This window comes from Argopecten irradians, chromosome 15 (assembly GCF_041381155.1).
Source record: "Argopecten irradians isolate NY chromosome 15, Ai_NY, whole genome shotgun sequence".
Classification (NCBI taxonomy): Eukaryota; Metazoa; Mollusca; class Bivalvia; order Pectinida; family Pectinidae; genus Argopecten; species Argopecten irradians.
In genome coordinates this window covers 30,885,023-30,905,577 of record NC_091148.1, presented here as the reverse complement: position 1 = coordinate 30,905,577, position 20,555 = coordinate 30,885,023, and the positions used below count along the sequence as shown (strand labels likewise).

Below are 20,555 nucleotides of genomic sequence, written 5' to 3'. Positions count from 1 at the left end.
TATATATAAAAAAAACGGTAAGAATCATACTCTACATAGATTCTAGTACTATATACGTATAAAGTATGATTTTACCGATTTTTGATCTAGATCCCGAAAACACCTCAAAATGGTGTATTATCTATGTATGTAGACTACTGTAACTCAGATCCCCGTGGCTTAGACAATATGAAATAGCAAGTTCCTAATCCCTGTGGTAGCGAGATATTGTAATTGTAATGTAATGTACCAGTAGATCAATTGTAATGTAATGACCGAATTATTACACTATCTCAAACATTTGAAATGGTTTGGAGTCTACCGTAAGTTATGTAATCGTCAAATAGACATCATCAAGGTGAAGCTTGACGTACTGTTAAAAGCTTTAACCTAAGGAGTTTGACGTTCTGTCAATAATATAGTATAAATATTTAAGGATTAACTTGAATGGATTTTTTAATGTTATGGAGATATAACACAAAAATCTGAGTGTACTCTAAACAAACGTCAAACTCCTGTGCAGTACAGTAACGTTGCACAACATTATAACCAACCATTAAGTTATGTAAGGCATACTTAAAAATATTTTTCTGTTAGTTGCATGTCACAAGATGAATTAAAATCGTGTTTACCTCTTGTCTTACACTAAAGTTACTAACACATTTTCAAATGTGGTTTCAACTGTGGAAGATGCTAACTGGTACAAGTTCTGGAGTTGTTGTCATTTCCGCCACGGTGTGCAAAGGGAGATTACTCTAACAAAACAAAACACTTTAAAGATGCATGGCCAAGAAATTCAAACTGAGTGATTCGAAAAAAAAATGCAACTCGGAACCCAAACGACTTTGAAGTATTGTTATAACATTAATCCATATCATAAATTCAAGTGATACATACAATATACATGCAAATTCAGGGGCGGATTCAGTTTTTGAGGTTAGAGGGGGCGTGGGACCAAGCAAATTAGGCGAGGGTTCTGGGGGCCGCCAGAATCACTCGAATAAATGGTGCAAAATCCTACATTCTGAGGATTTTACGAAAACATCTTCCAGAAAATGAAGCCATTTATGGATGTTTATTTCTGGTTTTCATGTCTTGTGTCGTATTTTTTATTTTAAGTTTTAATTTAATGTTTCCCATTTTGTTACTTACAGAATTCTTAATATTTACAGGGACATAAAGCGAAGAAGGGCGGGGGTCTGGGCCCCCAGAAGATCTCGAATAAATGCTAATAAATCCTGCTTTCTTAGGACTTCATGTACATTTTTTTTCAAGAAAATAATTGAAGACATGTTAACATGTAAGTATATTATTTTTGACATCTAATGCCATATTTTGAATATAAAGTTACAGAATTGCAATGCCTAAAATCTGAATATTTATAGAGGCAAAGAAAAGTATGGGGTTTTCGGGCCGCCTATTATAGGTCTTTATAGGACTAATAAAAATGAATATGAACCTTTTTGAACGATATAAGTTTTTACGTTATGCATTATCTGTCAGATTAGATCCTTAACACATACAATCTTCGTTATTAATATATTGAACAATGAAGAAAAAGAAATCTAGTGGTCTGTCTATGGCCAGACGCTGCCAGGAATCATTACTATTATCCTGTTTTCTAATATGAACACTTTCCAAAAATCAAAAAAATAATCATGAGCCTTTTGCCATGTACAATAATTTCTAACATCTTTTGTCCTATCGTTAAGATATGTTTTTACTGAAACAAAAAAGAAAGGCAACTGACCATGTGGTGCACCCAGACCCCTAAAAGCTCTCAAAAACCTCTACAAAAACATGTATTTTATTGCCTTGAGATCGTCTTTTGAAAATTTAATAAGGATCCTTTTGATATATATACATTTCCATTTTTTATACATTTTTTTGTCGCATTTGGTTCCCCCTTCGGTTTGGTATTCCACTTTCTTCTTTACACACATTTTCTTAGGACAAATAAAAGGCTCCTAGATGCATTCGACGTCAGTAGTGATGCTGAATAACTAAATTAGTTTAACTTGTAACTAGCATTTTGAAAGTACGCACATATTTGTGCATTGATAGTCGGATTTAATACAGGACTTAAATGCTGATTCAAAAATGTGTAATATGTCATTTACAAACTGAAGAACGCAGGGCGTGACATATAGTCAACCAGCGAAGACCCGTAACCAACTACGTTTTTTCCACCCCCTCCCCCTTTTCTTTTATTGCTAAGGGTATCGAGATACATGTATAATCTGCCAATATTGAATATTAATGACAATAAATTATCTAATATATATAAATAGATCTATAAGCTTGGGAATTTACCGGGTATTTTTTTTAGGAATAAGTAAATACTTGAAGGAATTTACATCGTATTTTGAAAAACAAACGTACCTCTTCATGTCTCATACCAGTTCAGTGGGTATCGGTGTCAGATGAATATGGAATCCTTTGGAGACCAAACGACTGGAATTTCTTGGCTATGGTCGATATCAGATATATCCCGTGTCAAAAACAAAACCAGTCATGGAAAGAACCCAAACGTTGTTGCAGGCATAAAAACTGCATAGCTTCTCTTCGATAAACAACACGTGGATCCCCGTGAATGGTGTTCATGATAAAAACTTTCGCGAATCATTTTCGAGCGAAATCAACGCATGTGTACGCTTGTAAACGTCATACTCATAAATGTGACGTCACAAATAACGATGCAATTATTGGCGGAATTATTTAAGGAATAGATGTTTATTTTGTTGAGGTTATGAGTGTATAATGATAATGGACACGAGTTATCATGGTCCTTTTCGTCTCTCATTTCATCTGCAACATTCCTTAAGGTGTTGCCCCACTAGTATAATGATAATGGAGCACGTGTAAATTATCTAACCCCGGCGAAGCCGGGTTACATAAAATTTACACGGGCTCCATTATTTGTTGAGGTTATGAGGGTATAAGATGATGGAGCACGTTTAAATTATGTAACCCGGCTTCTTCGCCGGGTTACATGAAATTTACACGGGCTCCATAATCATTATACCCTCATATCAACCTCAACAAAATAAACATCTATTCCTTATATTTACAGTTTTTCAAGTAAATGAATATTATTTATTCCCGCGGCAGTTGCATATTTTTTTTATTAAAATACACATATTTTTTTCTCTCCCGTCATCGTCAACGAATTCGATTTAACAGCTGATTGGAATCGAGTCACCCATATGTTTCCGCCAAAAGTGGGATCATGATCATCGACTATTCACGTAACAATAGAATCGCCGCGCGTGTTGTGCTAACATTATACACTGAGAATGATAATACTAGAAAGCATGGTTATTGAGTCCATGTCAGTGCAAACTGTAAATAATGTATAAGTGTATACGTGATTATCGTTTTTACTGTGCCGTAATGGTATTGATTTTTGTTAGTTTTTTTATCAATCCCAGAGATATGGTCTAAAATCATGAATAAAGTCAAAAAGTACTTTCGAATGAAACGTCCGCTTATTTGATAACGATCTACTTGATATTACATATATTTCTTATTGCAATATTACAAAAAACAGCTAAAACCTGTTGCATTGCTTCCCATATAGGCCGTGTTTTATCTCCAAGATGGTCTCTCGTAGCTTCAACATGGATTACAATTTTATACATATATGATTTTGAACCTAACAGGGTGTCCGTGGACCATTTTAGACGTTTCAGTGGTCTAAAGTAAAAAGCGGTAAGTCATAACTAACACAGTGTAACACAGCTAAAAAAACTAACATGGTGTAGCACAGCTAAAGTCCGGTTTTGGAAAATATATAAAGGTTGGACATTTACATGTACTTACAATGTATACATGAACATGAAAGTAATTTTCGCTCCTCTCGGGACTTCTCGTTTTTATATATTGTCGTGGACTCGCTCCTTGGCAGTGAATTAAAAAAGACGCCTCTTATAGAGCCATATGTTCCGGAATAGAATATAATAACAAAGACGACACAAAATTCGTTATAAACACTTAATGGTCAATGAAATATATATTTGAGAAACACATATGTATACATAGAGAATGAACAGTGTTTTGATTGCCTATACTATGCAAGTCCGTTCATGTCAGAAACGAGAGATTTTAACGCGTTTTATAACATTTAACGTTTTTTGATCTCGTCAACAATTATTTTATCAAGTATGTAGTGTTTATGTAGTTAAAAACTACACAAAATGCCAGTCACTCAGAGTTGTTATAGTGGAATCATGGTCGACATACACGACATGTTGTCAAACATTCAAATTGAACACGAAAATCGAGTGGAGTACATAAGATCCTAATGAATAGGTATCGTTTCCCCGGCATTGTATGGACGATGTATTAGAAATATGCCGCTGAAGTAGCGTAGGCCAAATCTGTCCTACGATTTCACGTTTTAAGTGGTACCACGAGCTGACTACATATTAGGCAAAAAAAATAAAAATAAAAAAGCCTAATGATATAGGCAGGTTTAGCGGACTAGTATTGCTTGAATTCGGACAAAGAAATTTCAGACATACATGCACCATTTTAGAAAAAAGTTGAAGAAACACTACATAACACTCGCGCATTGCCACGATAACTATCCATTATTCGTCAGGTTAAGTCAATAATGACTCATCTCATTTTTGTTTAAAGGAAGGCAAAGTTACATAGATAAAGTCGGTAAACCGTACTACGAAAGCCTGTTAGGGTCACATTGAAAAAAAATATTATGTCGTTATAACGACTTAGTATCTCGTAATAACGACTTAGTTATGTCGTAATAACGACTTAGTTATGTCGTAATCACGACATAACTAAGTCGTTATTACGACATAACTAAGTCGTTATTACGAGATACTAAGTCGTTATTACGAGATACTAAGTCGTTATTACGACATAACTAAGTCGTTATTACGACATAACTAAGTCGTTATTACGACATAACTAAGTCGTTATTACGAGATACTAAGTCGTTATTACGAGATACTAAGTCGTTATTACGAGATACTAAGTCGTTATTACGAGATACTAAGTCGTTATTACGACATAACTAAGTCTTTATTACGACATACTAAGTCGTTATAACGACATATTTTTTTTTCAATGTGACTCTAACAGGCTTCCGTAGTAAACAATGATGACTTTAAAAAAATTGTTCCGAGATTCAAAATTTGTTTGTTACAATGTGTTACAGAAGGTCATAATGTAAAAAGCAAGTGAAGTAAGAATAAAGAAAAATAAATTCTCGACAGAGATAACTGATGCGGCATGATGACATTATCCGAATACATATGATGGTATTCATTTATTAATTTAATTACATGTACATACATGTAGTTACATGTATGAACATACATGGCATTCATGTTACGTACAATGTACATTTAACTGAGTATTTTAATAAGTCGACAAAAAAAATATTTACGGAGGTAATTGAGAATTACATAGATATTACATCCCTATTATCTTTTGTAAAATATAAAAAAAAAAAGATTTATATAGTAATATTTCGGTATGAAAGTTTGTCGCACAGCTAGTATTGACTCACTTTTACAAATATAGTGCTACCTGATCTTTTATTTAGGATACGCCTCCAGAAATCATAGACTTAAATTGGTGTTTTAATTACATGATTACAAATATAAAAATTGTGAGACTCGTATCAAGCACAATCAATACAAAAGGGACATAATATGTCCTTGCGTTTTGGTTCCCCGTTTTTGAAGGATACATTCCAGGAATATCGATGATCGGAGTCTATGGGATACATGTGTAACGAAGCTGCGGTGCGCTTCGTTGCTATATTTTCCGGAAATTATATTAACCGAGACTTTGGCGGGAATTTGCTGGGCACGAGATCTCGGGACTGCGCCGAGACTTTCAGTTTTCTACCGGGCCTTGAGAGGTGAGGGTTGTGTTTTTGAGTCCTATGTAATTTTTATATATTTGTCGCCCATCCTTTCCCTAATTTGCTGTTATCGTTTAGTATGGAAATGCATTAACATTACTGTGTGTGTATTTTTCGCTGTCAGTCGATATTTTCGCTATAGTTTTGAGTTTGAAATACTTGTGAAATTGTGCAATGTTGGACTTGGCATGTCTCGCTTTTAGACGGGTTTCGATAGTAATTAAAAGTCTTCACTCTTGTGTTGAGAGCCGTTGGTAGGCTGGAAAAGAGTGGGAGCCTCTTTCTGGAAATGGGATACAGGGCTAAGTAAACAACCTTTCAGTATTTTTAGTATTTTTTTTTTTTTTTGCGCGTCGTAAACTTGTGTTCTCACCTTCTATTACAAACCGCGTGAGTTACGTTGTAACAAAATCAGCTGAAACCTGTGTGATCAATACATGGATATACTCATCCTCGATACTCCAGGGGTTCCGATCACTTTCGATCTCTACACCCCTGGACTATCTCATAGTAAAACTGGAGGCAACAGAATAGAACAGGTAATTTAGTCATTTGATGTACATCAAAAGAGCCGTATAACGGTACACTGTGGTTGACTCTGTGGCTTTGATGTTAGGCGTCGCTCTCTCTGTAGTCTTCAAAGGAAATCTTTGCTAGCCTGTGATTGGTCAAATGTTTTCCGCTGAGCTGCCTCCAATTTCACTATGAGATAGTCCAGGGGTGTAGAGATCGTAAGTGATCGGAAGCCCTGGAGTATCGAGGATGGGATATACTGAGATGTAGTACGTGTAATGAAATATTTTGATCGACTACTGTACATGTACAGTATATTGTACACTTAAAATATGCCTGCTCGAAAGGTAGACCGCTAGTCTAGGACTGCAGTTGCCATGGTCACTTGAATTGGACTTCATACTGTTAGATCAACTACACAGATATGATTTATGGTTTATTTTGAATTGGGACGTTTTCCTTTTCACATTACGAGAAAGATTAATATTGCGAAATATTGGCTTCATAAGGGCTTGTTATGATGAATTATAACAAATTTATCTTAGCAAATTGCACACAAGATCTCTCATTACCAATACTTATTGTCTTTTCTATAATTCATGTAGTTTGAAAACTGCAATTGTAAATTAACTGTAACTGTATGATACACATAAATTTTGTTTTTTGTTTTCATATGGCGAACTTATTAATATTCACACATGCTTTTTGTAATGTTTATCATATTTTGTGTTGTATTACATTGGCTGTGTTCTCCGCCATTTTGCACATATTCAATATGTTGTTGTAACGAAGCTGCGGTGCGCTTCGTTGCTATATATTGCGGAAATTATATTAACCGAGACTTTGGCGGGAATTTGCTGTGCACGAGATCTCGGGACTGCGCCGAGGCTTTCAGTTTTCTACCGGGCCTTGAGAGGTGAGGGTTGTGTTTTTGAAACCTATGTAATTTTTATATATTTGTCGCCCATCCTTTCCCTAATTTGCTGTTATCGTATAGTATGGAAATGCATCAACATTACTGTGTGTGTATTTTTCGCTGTCAGTCGATATTTTTGCTATAGTTTTGAGTTTGAAATACTTGTGAAATTGTGCAATGTCGGACTTGGCATGTCTCGCTTTTAGACGGGTTTCGATAGTATTTAAAAGTCTTCACTCTTGTGTTGAGAGCCGTTGGTAGGCTGGAAAAGAGTGGGAGCCTCCTGTGTTGAATTTCGGGGTTAACCGTTAAGGAGATATTTTGAGAATCTTCGCTAGAGAACGGTGTTTGTGAAATTGGAGGTTAAACTATCGATAATCGGCCCGGTGTGTAGCGCCACGTATAAATCCTTGGTCTTTCATTGATGGGTAGGAGTTAATTCTGGTAGCGAAAACGTGAGAATATTAGCAGCAAAATTGTCCATTTCACAGTACTTCCCACTGAGCCACGCGGGTATTTTCTTGTTGTCACCTTTACACATGTTAAATATTAATAAACTGTTAAATGAATTTGATGTCGTCCATTGTCCATACTCACTAGTACCTTTGAATATTGTAGCGATACATAGGAATCTGCAAGCTAACGCGGCAGTCGAACCCAGAGCAAAACAAATTAATTGTATCATTCTTACTCTACGCTAATGACTGAGGTCGTAGCGAAACAAGTCGTTACATTGTCATATGTATGTTTATTGTAATCCTATATGCTGTTTGCATTCGGAATAAAATGAATTGAATTGAATTGATTATGTAAATTACTTAATATTAGTCAGACTGGGCCCTGGGACATACATTGGTCCCTTTCAATGTGTTCAGTCAGGTGTACCACAGACTAACAACACCTGTATACGTACCTTATCCTGACCCCAGGAGGTCCATTTATAGCATGCCGTACTTAGGTTCATTCATTCTTACTTTATTTCCTCTAAAAGAGATACAATAAAAGTTCAATATATTCAAAATCGAATTGGAAACTATATATTAAGCACGCTATTAGAAACCGTGAAACTTATCTGTGGCTTGAAAGAATGAAGATACATACACCACAGGTTTACGACGCGCAAAAAATAAAAATATACTTAAAATACTGAAAGGTTGTTTACTTAGTCCTGTATCCCATTTCCAGAAAATGGGGTAATTAATTCTAAAATGCTCTGAACACCACAAAAATCACCCGATCTGAATATTTTTTAGCTTACATTGAAGACAATTCCTCACTGGTCACTATGGTATATGATATGATGGGATTATGGGCGAATTTTATTTCATATCGAAAGTTGAATTACGAGGATTCGTGTAAAAATCGTTAGTCGGAAAAGTACACGCTACATCCCCAGGTCACGATTCCTTAATGAGCACAGTCCGAATAAAATCGCGATCCATTCAACGAATGCACCCCTGAAGTGCAGATCCTCCATATAAACTCACTTACTTATAAAATTTACACATTGGTATCCCTTAGTGATCCCCACGATCCATTTATTGTCATGCAGAACAGATGATCACCGATCTCGGCCATTTTGTGTCTGTCGTCTCCGATTTTATACAAGCTCTCTGATTGACTACTAGGAGCGAGTGGACCAATTTTTTTTGCGCGTCGTAAACCTGTGCATACACACGCAGATATATCCCCACGGATTATGGATCAACGCAACATCCACAGTGGATCTCGCTTGTGCGAGATTGGTATCTAAATTATTGACATATCCACCATAATCTCAAGAATAAAACATGTAAAAAGTGTGTTAAAGTATTCACAAATTTCATCCGCCATTACGTCACACATTGTGACGTTACCGTATGTAGCAGAGACAGATTCACCACACAAGTACTTGATGATTTGTGGTATTGATACATTTTTAACTGTAGATAATGCCTCAGACGAAGAATTTGTCCAAATTATCTTCGGAAAACACAGCCCAAACACAGATCCTAACAAAGACTTTGAATTGATGGCCACACGCTTCATCAGAGCAGCGTCCCACGCATTCCTGGCGGCTGAGGACAAGTTCTAACTGAAATGACTGTGTAAATTGTTATTATTTTTTTACCCGATAACGTAATGTGTTGAACTTTTTCACTCTCTTTTTGAATATATTGAACATTTATTGTATCTCTTTTAGAGGAAATAAAGAAAGAATGAAAAATGGTTGCCTTCTGTATTTCACGGCTTTACGAGAATGCATATGGGAGGGGGTACCTAAATACTTTGCCGTTTAAAGATCATGTGGTATATGAATTTGAAACACATAAATACCATTCTTATAGTACATGCATGTTTGGGAGCCTGAGTAAACATGTACACCGTATCCTGGGGGCAAGGATTTATAATTGGGGGTAGATTGAGATGAGGTAAAACATAGTCAGTGATGCTAATTACACCTCAATTATATTGTCATGACAGGCAGCCGTGAAGTGGAGCTGACGGGAGCTGTTTATGTACTATATGCGTAAATCAAGCATATCTGTCACAACCATGCATTTACCAATAATACATGTAGACAAATATAAATGATCAAAATTGATTTAGGTATATTTATTCAACATCATAATATGGTATTTTTCTGATATATGTATAAAGCCAGTGTATCAAAAACAATTATAATAATAAAATTAATAAAGAGCAATTGGGTGAAATTTAGATGTTCCAATAATTTAGAAATAAATATTTTTGTTAATTATACACCTGGTATTTTGATTATTTTTATTTTAAATTTCAGTATACAAAGCTTCATTATCAAATTAATTAAAATATTTTTAATGGTACAAATGGTATGAGTACAATTGATTATTTTATTGTACATCCGATACTTTTCCAATATGTGAAAAATTTCAATGTATGATATTTTACTGAATACTCTGACAACGCCGCTCTACATGCCCGGTCCCACTGGCGTTTAGGAAGATTTGCGAATGTATTGCGCACAAAATTGGCTGATATTCGCTGAACATACGCAATATTCGTAAATCGTACTTGTATCTGTCGCCCAACATCCGCACACGTCCGCAATTATGAACAGCACAAAATTTTGATTGCGGAAATCATTTGCATTAAATACGCTATTCGCTCGCAATATATACCCAATACATGCTTATTATATGCGCTGTATATCCGCTGTTATTCGTTGATACCCGCAACTGACAGGGTTTTACGGCTTTGTAGCGAACTGGGACAGTGTGTAAAACGAATGTATAGCGTACCTATCACGTTGACATCACGAATTAAAATATTTTTTAGCGAATGCATATAGAGTTCAGCGTTTGTACTGCGTCTGTTTTGCATTTGATTTGAGAACAATTTTCGCATGTATAACAAACGTGTTGCGTAAACCAAAACTACTGTATAAATATGGCAAAAATCGACATATTTGTCTTATTATTTCCTGTCCGTCGAGAAGTACAGGTGTAAATGGGTCCTCGGCAATAATACCAATGCAGCGTAACAATGGTATCCAACAACATATCAATCTACTTGTTCAAGTCATTAAATTGTTTCAAAGACAGAAAATAAAAAAGTTGTCTGCTTTGATTTGAATTTGAAACAGACGGGACCTTCTTTGTATCTGGAGGAGGTAGGATGAAAGTTGCAGCTTGCCCATCTTTGTTGCAGTCGTGTTGTTGTGAAAAGCGATACCGAAAGGCCGAGCGCGCTTCTTTTACCTCCGTAATTCAGATGCCTTACATGCGCAATACAACCGTTCTTTCCGCTACGTCTGCGCAATACATTATTAATAGATTCGTAATATTTCCGTAACAATCGCAATACTTCCGATCCGTTTCCTCAATATATGCGTTATATATTCGTAATTGTTTGTTACGTATCCACATTGTTGGATAATCTTACCGATTGTACACCTCACGGGAGATCGTCCGTTATCGTATTCGCTTGTATTCGTGAAATATCCTCATTTGTTCGTAATAAATTCGCAGAATGTTATTAATATATCCGTAAATTATACTTGAAAATTTTAAGCCAATTTTGTTGCGGATGACAACGAACGGCCAAAATTTATAAACTAAATTCATCCGTAATTAATCCGCTCTTCAGTGGGACCGGGCCTTAATGCTTAAAATTGTATCTTAACACGAAGAGCCAGTCAGCGATGAGTCAACCGGTGTATGTAGACCAACTTATAAATAGAACAGTGATTGCAAAGAACAGTGTTTAGGTGCTTTAAATGAAAACATTGAAAAAATACTAGGTCAACAGCAATTGAAGGTGAACTTTCACAAGAAGCTATAAACTCTAGTGTGGACAACTTCACGCATGAGCTCCTACAAATACTATCACCTTTTACTACATGTACAAAGGTAGTCGCCTCATCACGTGACAGTGTTTCAAGGTCGTCAGACGAGTCTACTAAACCTTACCCCCGAGCACGTGCACATCATAAACAAGACAGCAAACCGTGGTTTGATAACCAATTACACGTTTTGAGAGGTCGATACCTACATGCTCTGCGTATTTTCAACCGAGATAAAAGTTATGAAAATCATGAACTTTTGGTGACACGTAAGCGCGAGTATAAAAATGCAGTACAGGAAGTTGGAGGGTAATATGTTGGAGCATCTAAAAAAAAACCAACCCACGTTATTTTTACAAAAAGTTCTCGAGGTCGAAACCAATGTCGTCAGAAGTTTCTCTGAATGACTTTTATAATCATTTTAAGGACCTAGCTTCAGGTCCTGACCCGTCAGGATTTGATCACACAGTTTCACATGATGAAATGGACCCGGTTTTTGAAGAACTTGATCGTGACATATATCCAGAGGAAATCATTGGAGCTATAAAACGTCTGAAACGGAATAAGGCCCATGGTATAGATGGACTTTTAAACGAATATTTTATCCTAGCCAGTGACATACTTCTGCAGCCTTTACACACTTTATTTAATAACATTTTCAACTCTGGAAAATTCCCTGAAGATTGGTCAACTGCAGCAAGGATTTATAAGTGAGTCTCATATACGTCCTTGACTGCAGTTATGGTTCCTGTTTATAAAAAGGGTGACAAAAGTGATACCAACAATTATCGAGGAATTAGCTTACTAAGCTGTATGGCGAAATTATTTACTTCAGTTTTGAATAGAAGACTTATAGAGTGGTCAGAGTCAAATGGTATTATAACTGATGTACAGTTTGGTTTTTGCCCTGGGTTTAGTACTCTTATATTGTTGTTTTGTCGACTACAAAAAAGCTTTCGACTCCGTTGATCGTTGCAAACTGTGGTATAAATTGTCCAAACTTGGAATTCGTGGTTAATTGTTATCATTATTAGATTTCATGTATAAAAAGGTTATAACATGTGTCTCCTCAAAAGGGAAATGCTCAGAAATTTTTGAAAATGATCTCGGGCTCGCCCAAGGGGAAATTTTATCCCCAATTATGTTTTCGCTGTATGTGAATAATTTTGAGAATGATTTTATTAATAACGGTATTAAGCCATATCTTTTTGGTGAAATTAGCTTGTATTTATTGTGTATGCAGATGATCTTGTACTAATTGCTGAATCAGTTAAATATTTGACTATGCTAGCACATAGAAGCTCTCTGTAAATACTGACAAAACTAAAATTGTTGTAGTTAGAAATGGAGGTCACCTCCGAAATGATGAAGTGTGGTTTTTTGATGGAAAGGCGTTAGAGGTAGTGGAACAGTTTACCTACCTGGGTTTTGTTTTCAAGTATAATAATAAATTTAATATGGGATTAAAACTACGATGGCCCATATCAGCCGACATGGCAACTGCTTTACTAAACTGTAGTTGTACACACATTTGTGGTGATTGTCATGGCAACTGCTTTAGTAAAAAGCACTTGCCAACGTGTTTTGTCATTTTACTTGTTTGGCAACTGCTTTACTAGAGTAACTGTTTTGTCATCCTTACAAGTGGCCCAGATCGGCCGTATTGGCGAATGTCTGGCTTTTGAGACAATTAACATTCCACGCCGATATCTATCCAAGTTTGACGCTGTACACGTGTACTGATTAAACTACCTTAGAAACCAAAACGATATTTTATGACACTTTTCTTGGTAGAATCATTGGTGATACAATCTGTGGCTAATGTTGACGTTTGAATGAAAATAGGCATTCAGTGAAGTAACTCAATATACGATAAATGAAATTTAATACTCATGTTTATTCATCTTTTTGTGGAATAGTAAACCTGAGCAGGTGAAAAGGGACATAATCATCAAAAGTTATGACGAAGGGGGTCTAAAAATGATACACCCGAAGTCATTTATAATGGCTCTTAAAGCAACTTGGATACGAAGAATCTATACTAAGGCTGGAAATGGGGACATCATTTTAGAAACTTTATTAGACAAACATAAATTGGCAAATACAGGAATTGAACATTTAAAACAAAAAGCTAATAATTGTACTAATATTTTTTGGCGAGATGTTTTAAACGCATGGTGTAAAACTCTGAATTTAAGTGAAATATATAAAACAAACATTCTTGAAAACCCAATATGGTTTAATAATCACATCAAAATAGATAGAAAGGTAATTTTTAATAATGCATGGTATAAAAAGGGAGTTCTTTTTATTTATAACATTACAAAACCAGATAAATTATTTCTCAGTTTTCTGTGAATAATTCTGTGATAAATATAGTATTCGGACTAACTTTTTAAAATACCAAAGCTTGAAAAATGCCATTCAACATTTTGTTAGAAACAATAATCAAAATTACGACACAGAAAAGAATGTAATATTACCCAATATACCTATAAATCTCAAAGTCATTCTAAATTCTAAAAAAGGAGCTCAATACATATACAATATTTTAATTCAAAACCAAGTTAAACCTACAGCTCAAAATAAATGGAATCAAACTTTTAATATAAATGAAGAAGATTGGAAAAAGATTTATAAACACCCTTTTAACACATGTACAAGTTCAAAACTTCAGTGGCTACAATATAGAATAAATCATAGAATCCTGACTACTAAGACATTTTTACTAAGAATAGGTAAAGCGGATAATAACATATGTATATTTTGTAGAACTTCTCCCGAAACCATAACACACATACTATGGGACTGTGATAAAACATCAAATCTGATAGAACAACTGAGAATAGCAATTATTACAAAAAATCTAGGACTTAGATTCAGTAAACAAGAATTTATATTTGGCATGAAAGTTAACAATAAACATTCACATTTTAATTTAGACAACTTAATCTTACTTTTAACCAAACAATATATTTATAACTGTAAATGTCTTGAAGCAGATCTTTGCCTAATTGGTTTAAAAAACCACATCAAATTTGAACTGAAAGCTCATAAAATGTTAATAACCAATAGTAACATAAAAAATAAACAACAGATCTTAACAGAAATACAACTTTGGCTCCAATTTTAAATTTTAAAACATTAAAAACATATACAAAAACCAATAAAAACTTGTAAAATAAATACTTGACCTAGGTTTGACAGAGGTACATTGTTTGTATGTATGTATGTATGTATGTATGTATGTATGTATGTATATGTGTGTCCTGCATCTCTCTGATACTTAACAATGTATACATGTATTACCTTAAAAATATCAATGTTTGAGAACTTATCCTCTATAAATTATCAGTGAGTTTGTTAGTGTAAATGTGTTGTCCATTGATTGATGTATATTATGAGTATACATAACTACTTTTGTATTAACTTAATTAACTCCAACATACATCTTTCATATATGTTGTATTGTATTTGTATGTACAAAACTTTTGAAAATGAATAAAAAAATAAATAAAAAAAAAATAATCCAGAAACCAAAACGATATTTTATGACAGTTTTCTTGGTAGTATCATTGGTAGGTGATACAATCTGTGGCTAATGTTGACGTTTGAATGAAAATAGGCATTCAGTGAAGTAACTCAATATACGATAAATGAAATTTAATACTCATGTTTATTCATCTTTAATAATATCAGGTATTATGTGAAAATTTGGAATTTCCCTAGGTAGGGGCATGTACATGTGATGAGAGATTTAGGTGGGTTGAATGCCTGCATTGAATTAGCTTTCCTCCTAGACTGGCTACCAGTCCCAAGTATATTGAGAAAAAAAATCACTGAAATTTGGCTTGATTCTTTTTGTCTTATTAAGTTTCAAACTAGCTATCACTTGTTTGTCCCCCTCCTAGGGCTGTAACCTCTCCCCATCCGGCTACCAAAATTATATACCGTTACTTACCGTACAATAACTTGTTACCAACTATGGCTATGTTATTTGTATATAACTGCAATCACCTTTGTCTAGGTAAAGTGTCGTAAAATATCATTTTGGTTTCAAAGGTCATTTAATCAGCACACATGTACGTCGTTAAACTCGGCTTGATATCGGTGTGGAATGTTAATTGTCTCAAAAGCCAGACACTTGCCAATACGGCCGATATGGGCCACTTGTAAGGATGACAAAACAGTTACATGTACTTTAGTAAAGCAGTTGCCAAACAAGTAAAATGACAAAACACGTTGGCAAGTGCTTTTTACTAAAACAGTTGCTATGACAATCACCACAAATGTGTGTACAACTACAGTTTAGTAAAGCAGTTGTCATGTCGGCTGATATGTCCATCGTATAAAACAGCTTGCTGCACAAGGCCGAAAGGCAGTCTTTGCTTTACTGTCAAAGTGTAAAAAGATGAATTTAAATTGCCATACTTTAATTAAGCTTTTTGATACTTATGTTGGCAGCATACTTTGTTATTCATCTGAAGTATGGGGACCTAGTAATGGTAGTGAGATTGAGAAAGTACAACTGGAATTTTGTAAAAAGATTTTAAGTGTTAAAAAATCTATATATAATGTCGTGATATATTTTGAATTAGGTAGATTTCCTTTAGTGTATACACACTATTATAATGTACTGGTTTAAACTTCTGAATAGTAGTAATTGTTTACTACGTACAGCTTTCCAGGAGTTAATGTTGTTGCCTAGACGTAATAGGGTTTTTGATTGGGTAACTTTTGTGAAAGATATTAAGCTTTTTTCACTCGGTCTTGGTGATGTATGGTTAAACCAAAACTATTTAGATATATCTGTAGATTTACCATATATTAAACAAAGAATTTTTGACAATGCGCTCCAAAGTATATATTCTTTACTAGAGAAAATTCTCCGAAATGTCATCTGTACAGACATTTAGTTGATGGATTATCATTACAGTTTTATTTGAGTAAATATATATCAAAGGGTTATAGAATTGCCCTTACTAGGTTGAGATTATCAGCTCGCTCGCTAAATATTAAATCAGGAAGATATAGAAATATTGTTAGAAATGAGCGATTTTGCAGGATCTGTAACTCTGGTGATGTTGAAGATGAATACCATTTTTTATTTATATGTTCAACTTTCCATAATATTCGTTTAAAGCGAATTAAACTATATTATTGGAAAAAACCATCGGTGTTTAAAATGATACAGTTACTAAGCTCAACTAATTTGAAAGATTTGTCTATGTTAAGTAAATACATTTACGAGGCTAATCAAATAAGGAGAAATTTATTGCCATGAAAAGAAGAAGAAGAAAAAAAAACCTGTCCATTCTCTGTGTATTATATTATACATGTGTACATGTAACCGGTCCTCTCTGCACTGCTTTAGTGCAGTGCCTGCTCTGTAAAAATGTTGTATTTTGTACTGATGGGCTGTAAAGCCTAAAGTAATAAAATAATCAAATTGATTCCCGGCCGGATATCGAACGGTACTTAATGATGTGTGAAGGATATATGGCCGGTTATGAAAATCTACGGGACACTGGAGAGATTTGAACTTGGAGTTTAAAATGTGCAGTTCGGACACCTCCCCGATGCTGGCTGATCATGAGAGTCCCGGCAAACGGCCGGCCATGTCTGGTGTCTGGCCGGGGACCAGACGAAAATGGCTAAAAATCATGCCGGGAGAACATCCTAAACCTTATCGCTCCACTACAAGTCTTGTAGCGTAACGGAGTATCTTAGTGCGTCGGAATTAGAAGTCTTATTTTAATTTGATTGCATGCTCCCCCAGACGACCCCTTTTATGTACAAAGGCGTGCCCGAGCGTTAATAGCGTAGCTCGGTGTGTATATCATACAAAAGCTGAAATCGTGACGAAAGATAAACTAAATATAAGGACTTTCCTATACAGCTTTTCTACCTGTAATATCATATTACAAATCAAGGACGTAGATCTACCTTATAAACCCTCCAACCTGAACGACATCGGGCATTACACATAATAGATCTACACCTCTGACAGCAACGCCGAACTACTTGTCTATTTTAAGAATACACGTGGTAGGTCACGTGATAGGCAAATGAAAATGGCGGACGCTATGCAACGAAACAGTGTTTACACTTTCGTTTTTTTACACAATGGTTGCTTTTACACCACAAAAGACTGTGATAGACGGTAGATCATGTGTACTTTTTTTGGAGTCTGGAAGACTCATGCGTCTTTCCAGTAACAAATTGAGAAACGAAAAGTTTCTAGATAAAATTGAATCTGTTTGTGTTTTCGTGGACAATCAATGTGAATTTTTTTTTTGTGAAAAGTGTCACCGGAGAGTAACCAACTTTTGTGAATTCAGGGACAAAAGTATTCAAAATATTAAGCTTAGGACTAGGACAAAAAGGGGTGCAACAACACCCGCTTCAAGGCACGAGTGTAAGAGTGCCACAAAGAAAATGAAAGTGACAACGGTTCAGAAATTAAAAGAATCATTTGAAGGTCCAAAAAAGTCTGCAAGAAAAACCTTAAGAATGGAATGTGATACAATCACCACCAATACTACATTTGCTACAAAAACACTTGAAAATATCCCCACCAATCCCACAGATGAAAAGAAGAAAAAGACTGTGACAACTGCAGAAAAACTAGAACATTCCTTCATTCGAATGAACAACAGAAAAACTTTGGAAATGAAGTGCAATAAAGAAAACATCAATGAAGACATGAGCAATCAAACAGATGATTTAATAGACTTGAAGAAAATTGACAGACGGCTTTCGGAATCAACACTAAGTCATGCACCGTCTTACAGGAGAAAAGTCCGAAATCTCTGATGACATTCGATTTATTTAATGCTATTGTTCAAGAAATATTTGAGAAGGTAAACATGCTATACCGGATATTGTTAATACTTTGTGGGCATGATGATTCAACCCTATCAGATGACATTCCATCATCATTGAAAGTGACTATTGGAACCATGTATGCGATGGGGATGCACGCTAGGAATAAACAGTCATCCGCTATGCAACGAGTATACACATGTTTAGCCATCAGAGCCCATGCAGACACTCGGGTAGGTAATTATAATCTGCATTGGTAATTAGTTGAATTTGATTTATTTTTTGCAGTATCCAGTTTTAAAATATGAAATCTTCAATATCTCCCATAATTCATCACATTTATTAGCTAAAATACCAAAAACATAATACCAGTAGCACAGTTATTCAATATCATGTCTATACTGTTTCCTATATGAATAGAGAAACAATATTAATACTGAAATAGATACATAAATGATGAACTATATATGATGAAAGAAGTTTATACACATTATATTATAAGTGTTACAGCCGAATTTGTTATCCACCGTCATTCGACTTCAGTGTATTCATATTATATCACCCCTCGGTAGCTCCGATTGATAAACCCTCGTGCAAATCGATATACTGTCAGCGTCATACTTAGTCCACCACACAGGTGAATGTTGATTATTGTAAACCCGACGGTAATTAAGAACATTCCCAGGAATTAAGCACATTCCCGAATAACGCTTCTTATTAGCAAAAATCGATGATTTTTTGTCAGCTCTGTAAGTTTCATGCAAGTGTTATTCGGTTGTATTTCTAGTTTCATGCAAGTGTTATTAGGTTGTATTTCTTTGTTTGGACGTCTACTCAATATGGACATATGCATGTCATCTGACACCCCGTGAGAGACATTTTCGATTCAGCAAACGCATACATCTTTCGTTATGGAAAATTTCTTTTACGTACATGTAGTTCTTTCGATATGGGACATTTCTTTTACGTACATGTAGTTCTTATCGTTTTCCGTGCCATTTTTGTGTACAGCCTGAAGATCGAAAAACGGACGGCCTGCTTTTACAGTGTTTAAAATGGCAAAGTTAATTAACGAGCCAAATCTATACTTCATAACTGGCAACATAATCGGCTTTAAAATGTCATCAACATATTTCGGTTAATATTACAAATGTGCAGCTATAAGGGACTTACCTGAGTGTGGTTGTTATTCCTGTATCGATGTGAAAGGTCCACCACAGACAGAATTAACATTGCATTTTAAATGTCACCGTCTATCATCGGTACACCGGATATAGCTATACCCGAAGCGACAGCTCATAGATACAGCATGGCAAGGAATCGATCGATCGATTTACGCTACTTCCAATCGCACTGTACCCAACCGGATGTGGGTAACTGTACATGTAGTTACGCTCTACTAAAATGGTGACGGTGATTTAGGTCAGATTTCGCATGCCCCAGTTTACATGTGTGTAGGGCAATGCTGACCATGCTGTCAATAACATGTGTTTATAGGGAAGATCAAATAACTAAATTTTGAAGTGTGCCGCTCAACTGTAAATATCTATAAAAGAAGACAATAGCCATGCAAATATGACCATTTGGAAGGTAACTGAATACATATTATGATCAAGTCAGTGGGTAACTGATTCACTAGATGTGGGTAACTGAAATGCAATGGAATAGTAAACTGTTTTGTAAATACCACACAATCATAAGCTGAAATGAATATTTAAGTACAGATGGACACACCTTTTTACGCGTTGATTTATAGTACATCTAAGATTATGTCACTGAGATAGCGAAAATATAAATGAAATAATTGTGAAAAAATATAAAACACAAAATAAGCCACACCCTTTGCTCTAACAAATTAAGATTATATAAGTGATTCAGTGAATAGTCGGGCAAAGAAAACCAGTCTAAATGCGTTCATTTTCTTTTCAAAAGGCCTTACATATCGAAACTATAATCAAGGTCTGCTTACGTTGTCCAGTTTTGACCATTGAAAGTATGGAAAAGCCCCATGTAATTTAGCATATTTCTATAAATAAATTTACCAAACTCTTTGAAAGCAAAGTTAGTATCAACACGGACATAGCCAGTCGAGAGGACGTTTTAGGATTCTTAAAAAATATAAA

At 35.1% G+C, this 20,555-nt stretch overlaps 1 protein-coding gene across 8 annotated transcripts in view; it reads right to left on the bottom strand.

Moving 5' to 3' along the window:
* LOC138308825 (alpha-(1,3)-fucosyltransferase C-like) overlaps positions 1–19,761 on the bottom strand; it is a 45,673-nt gene extending 25,912 nt beyond the window's left edge. For 3 of the 8 annotated variants that reach the window (XM_069249837.1, XM_069249838.1, XM_069249843.1), the window contains exon 1: positions 2,362–2,641. In XM_069249837.1, the coding sequence (XP_069105938.1) occupies positions 2,362–2,369 (8 nt within the window). In that variant the 5' untranslated portion in view covers positions 2,370–2,641. Of the gene's footprint in view, positions 1–611; positions 1,163–2,361; positions 2,642–19,605 lie in introns of those variants that run through there. The other 5 variants (XM_069249840.1, XM_069249839.1, XM_069249844.1 and 2 more) reach the window with 5 other exon arrangements.
* Between the last annotated feature and the right edge of the window lie 794 nt (positions 19,762–20,555).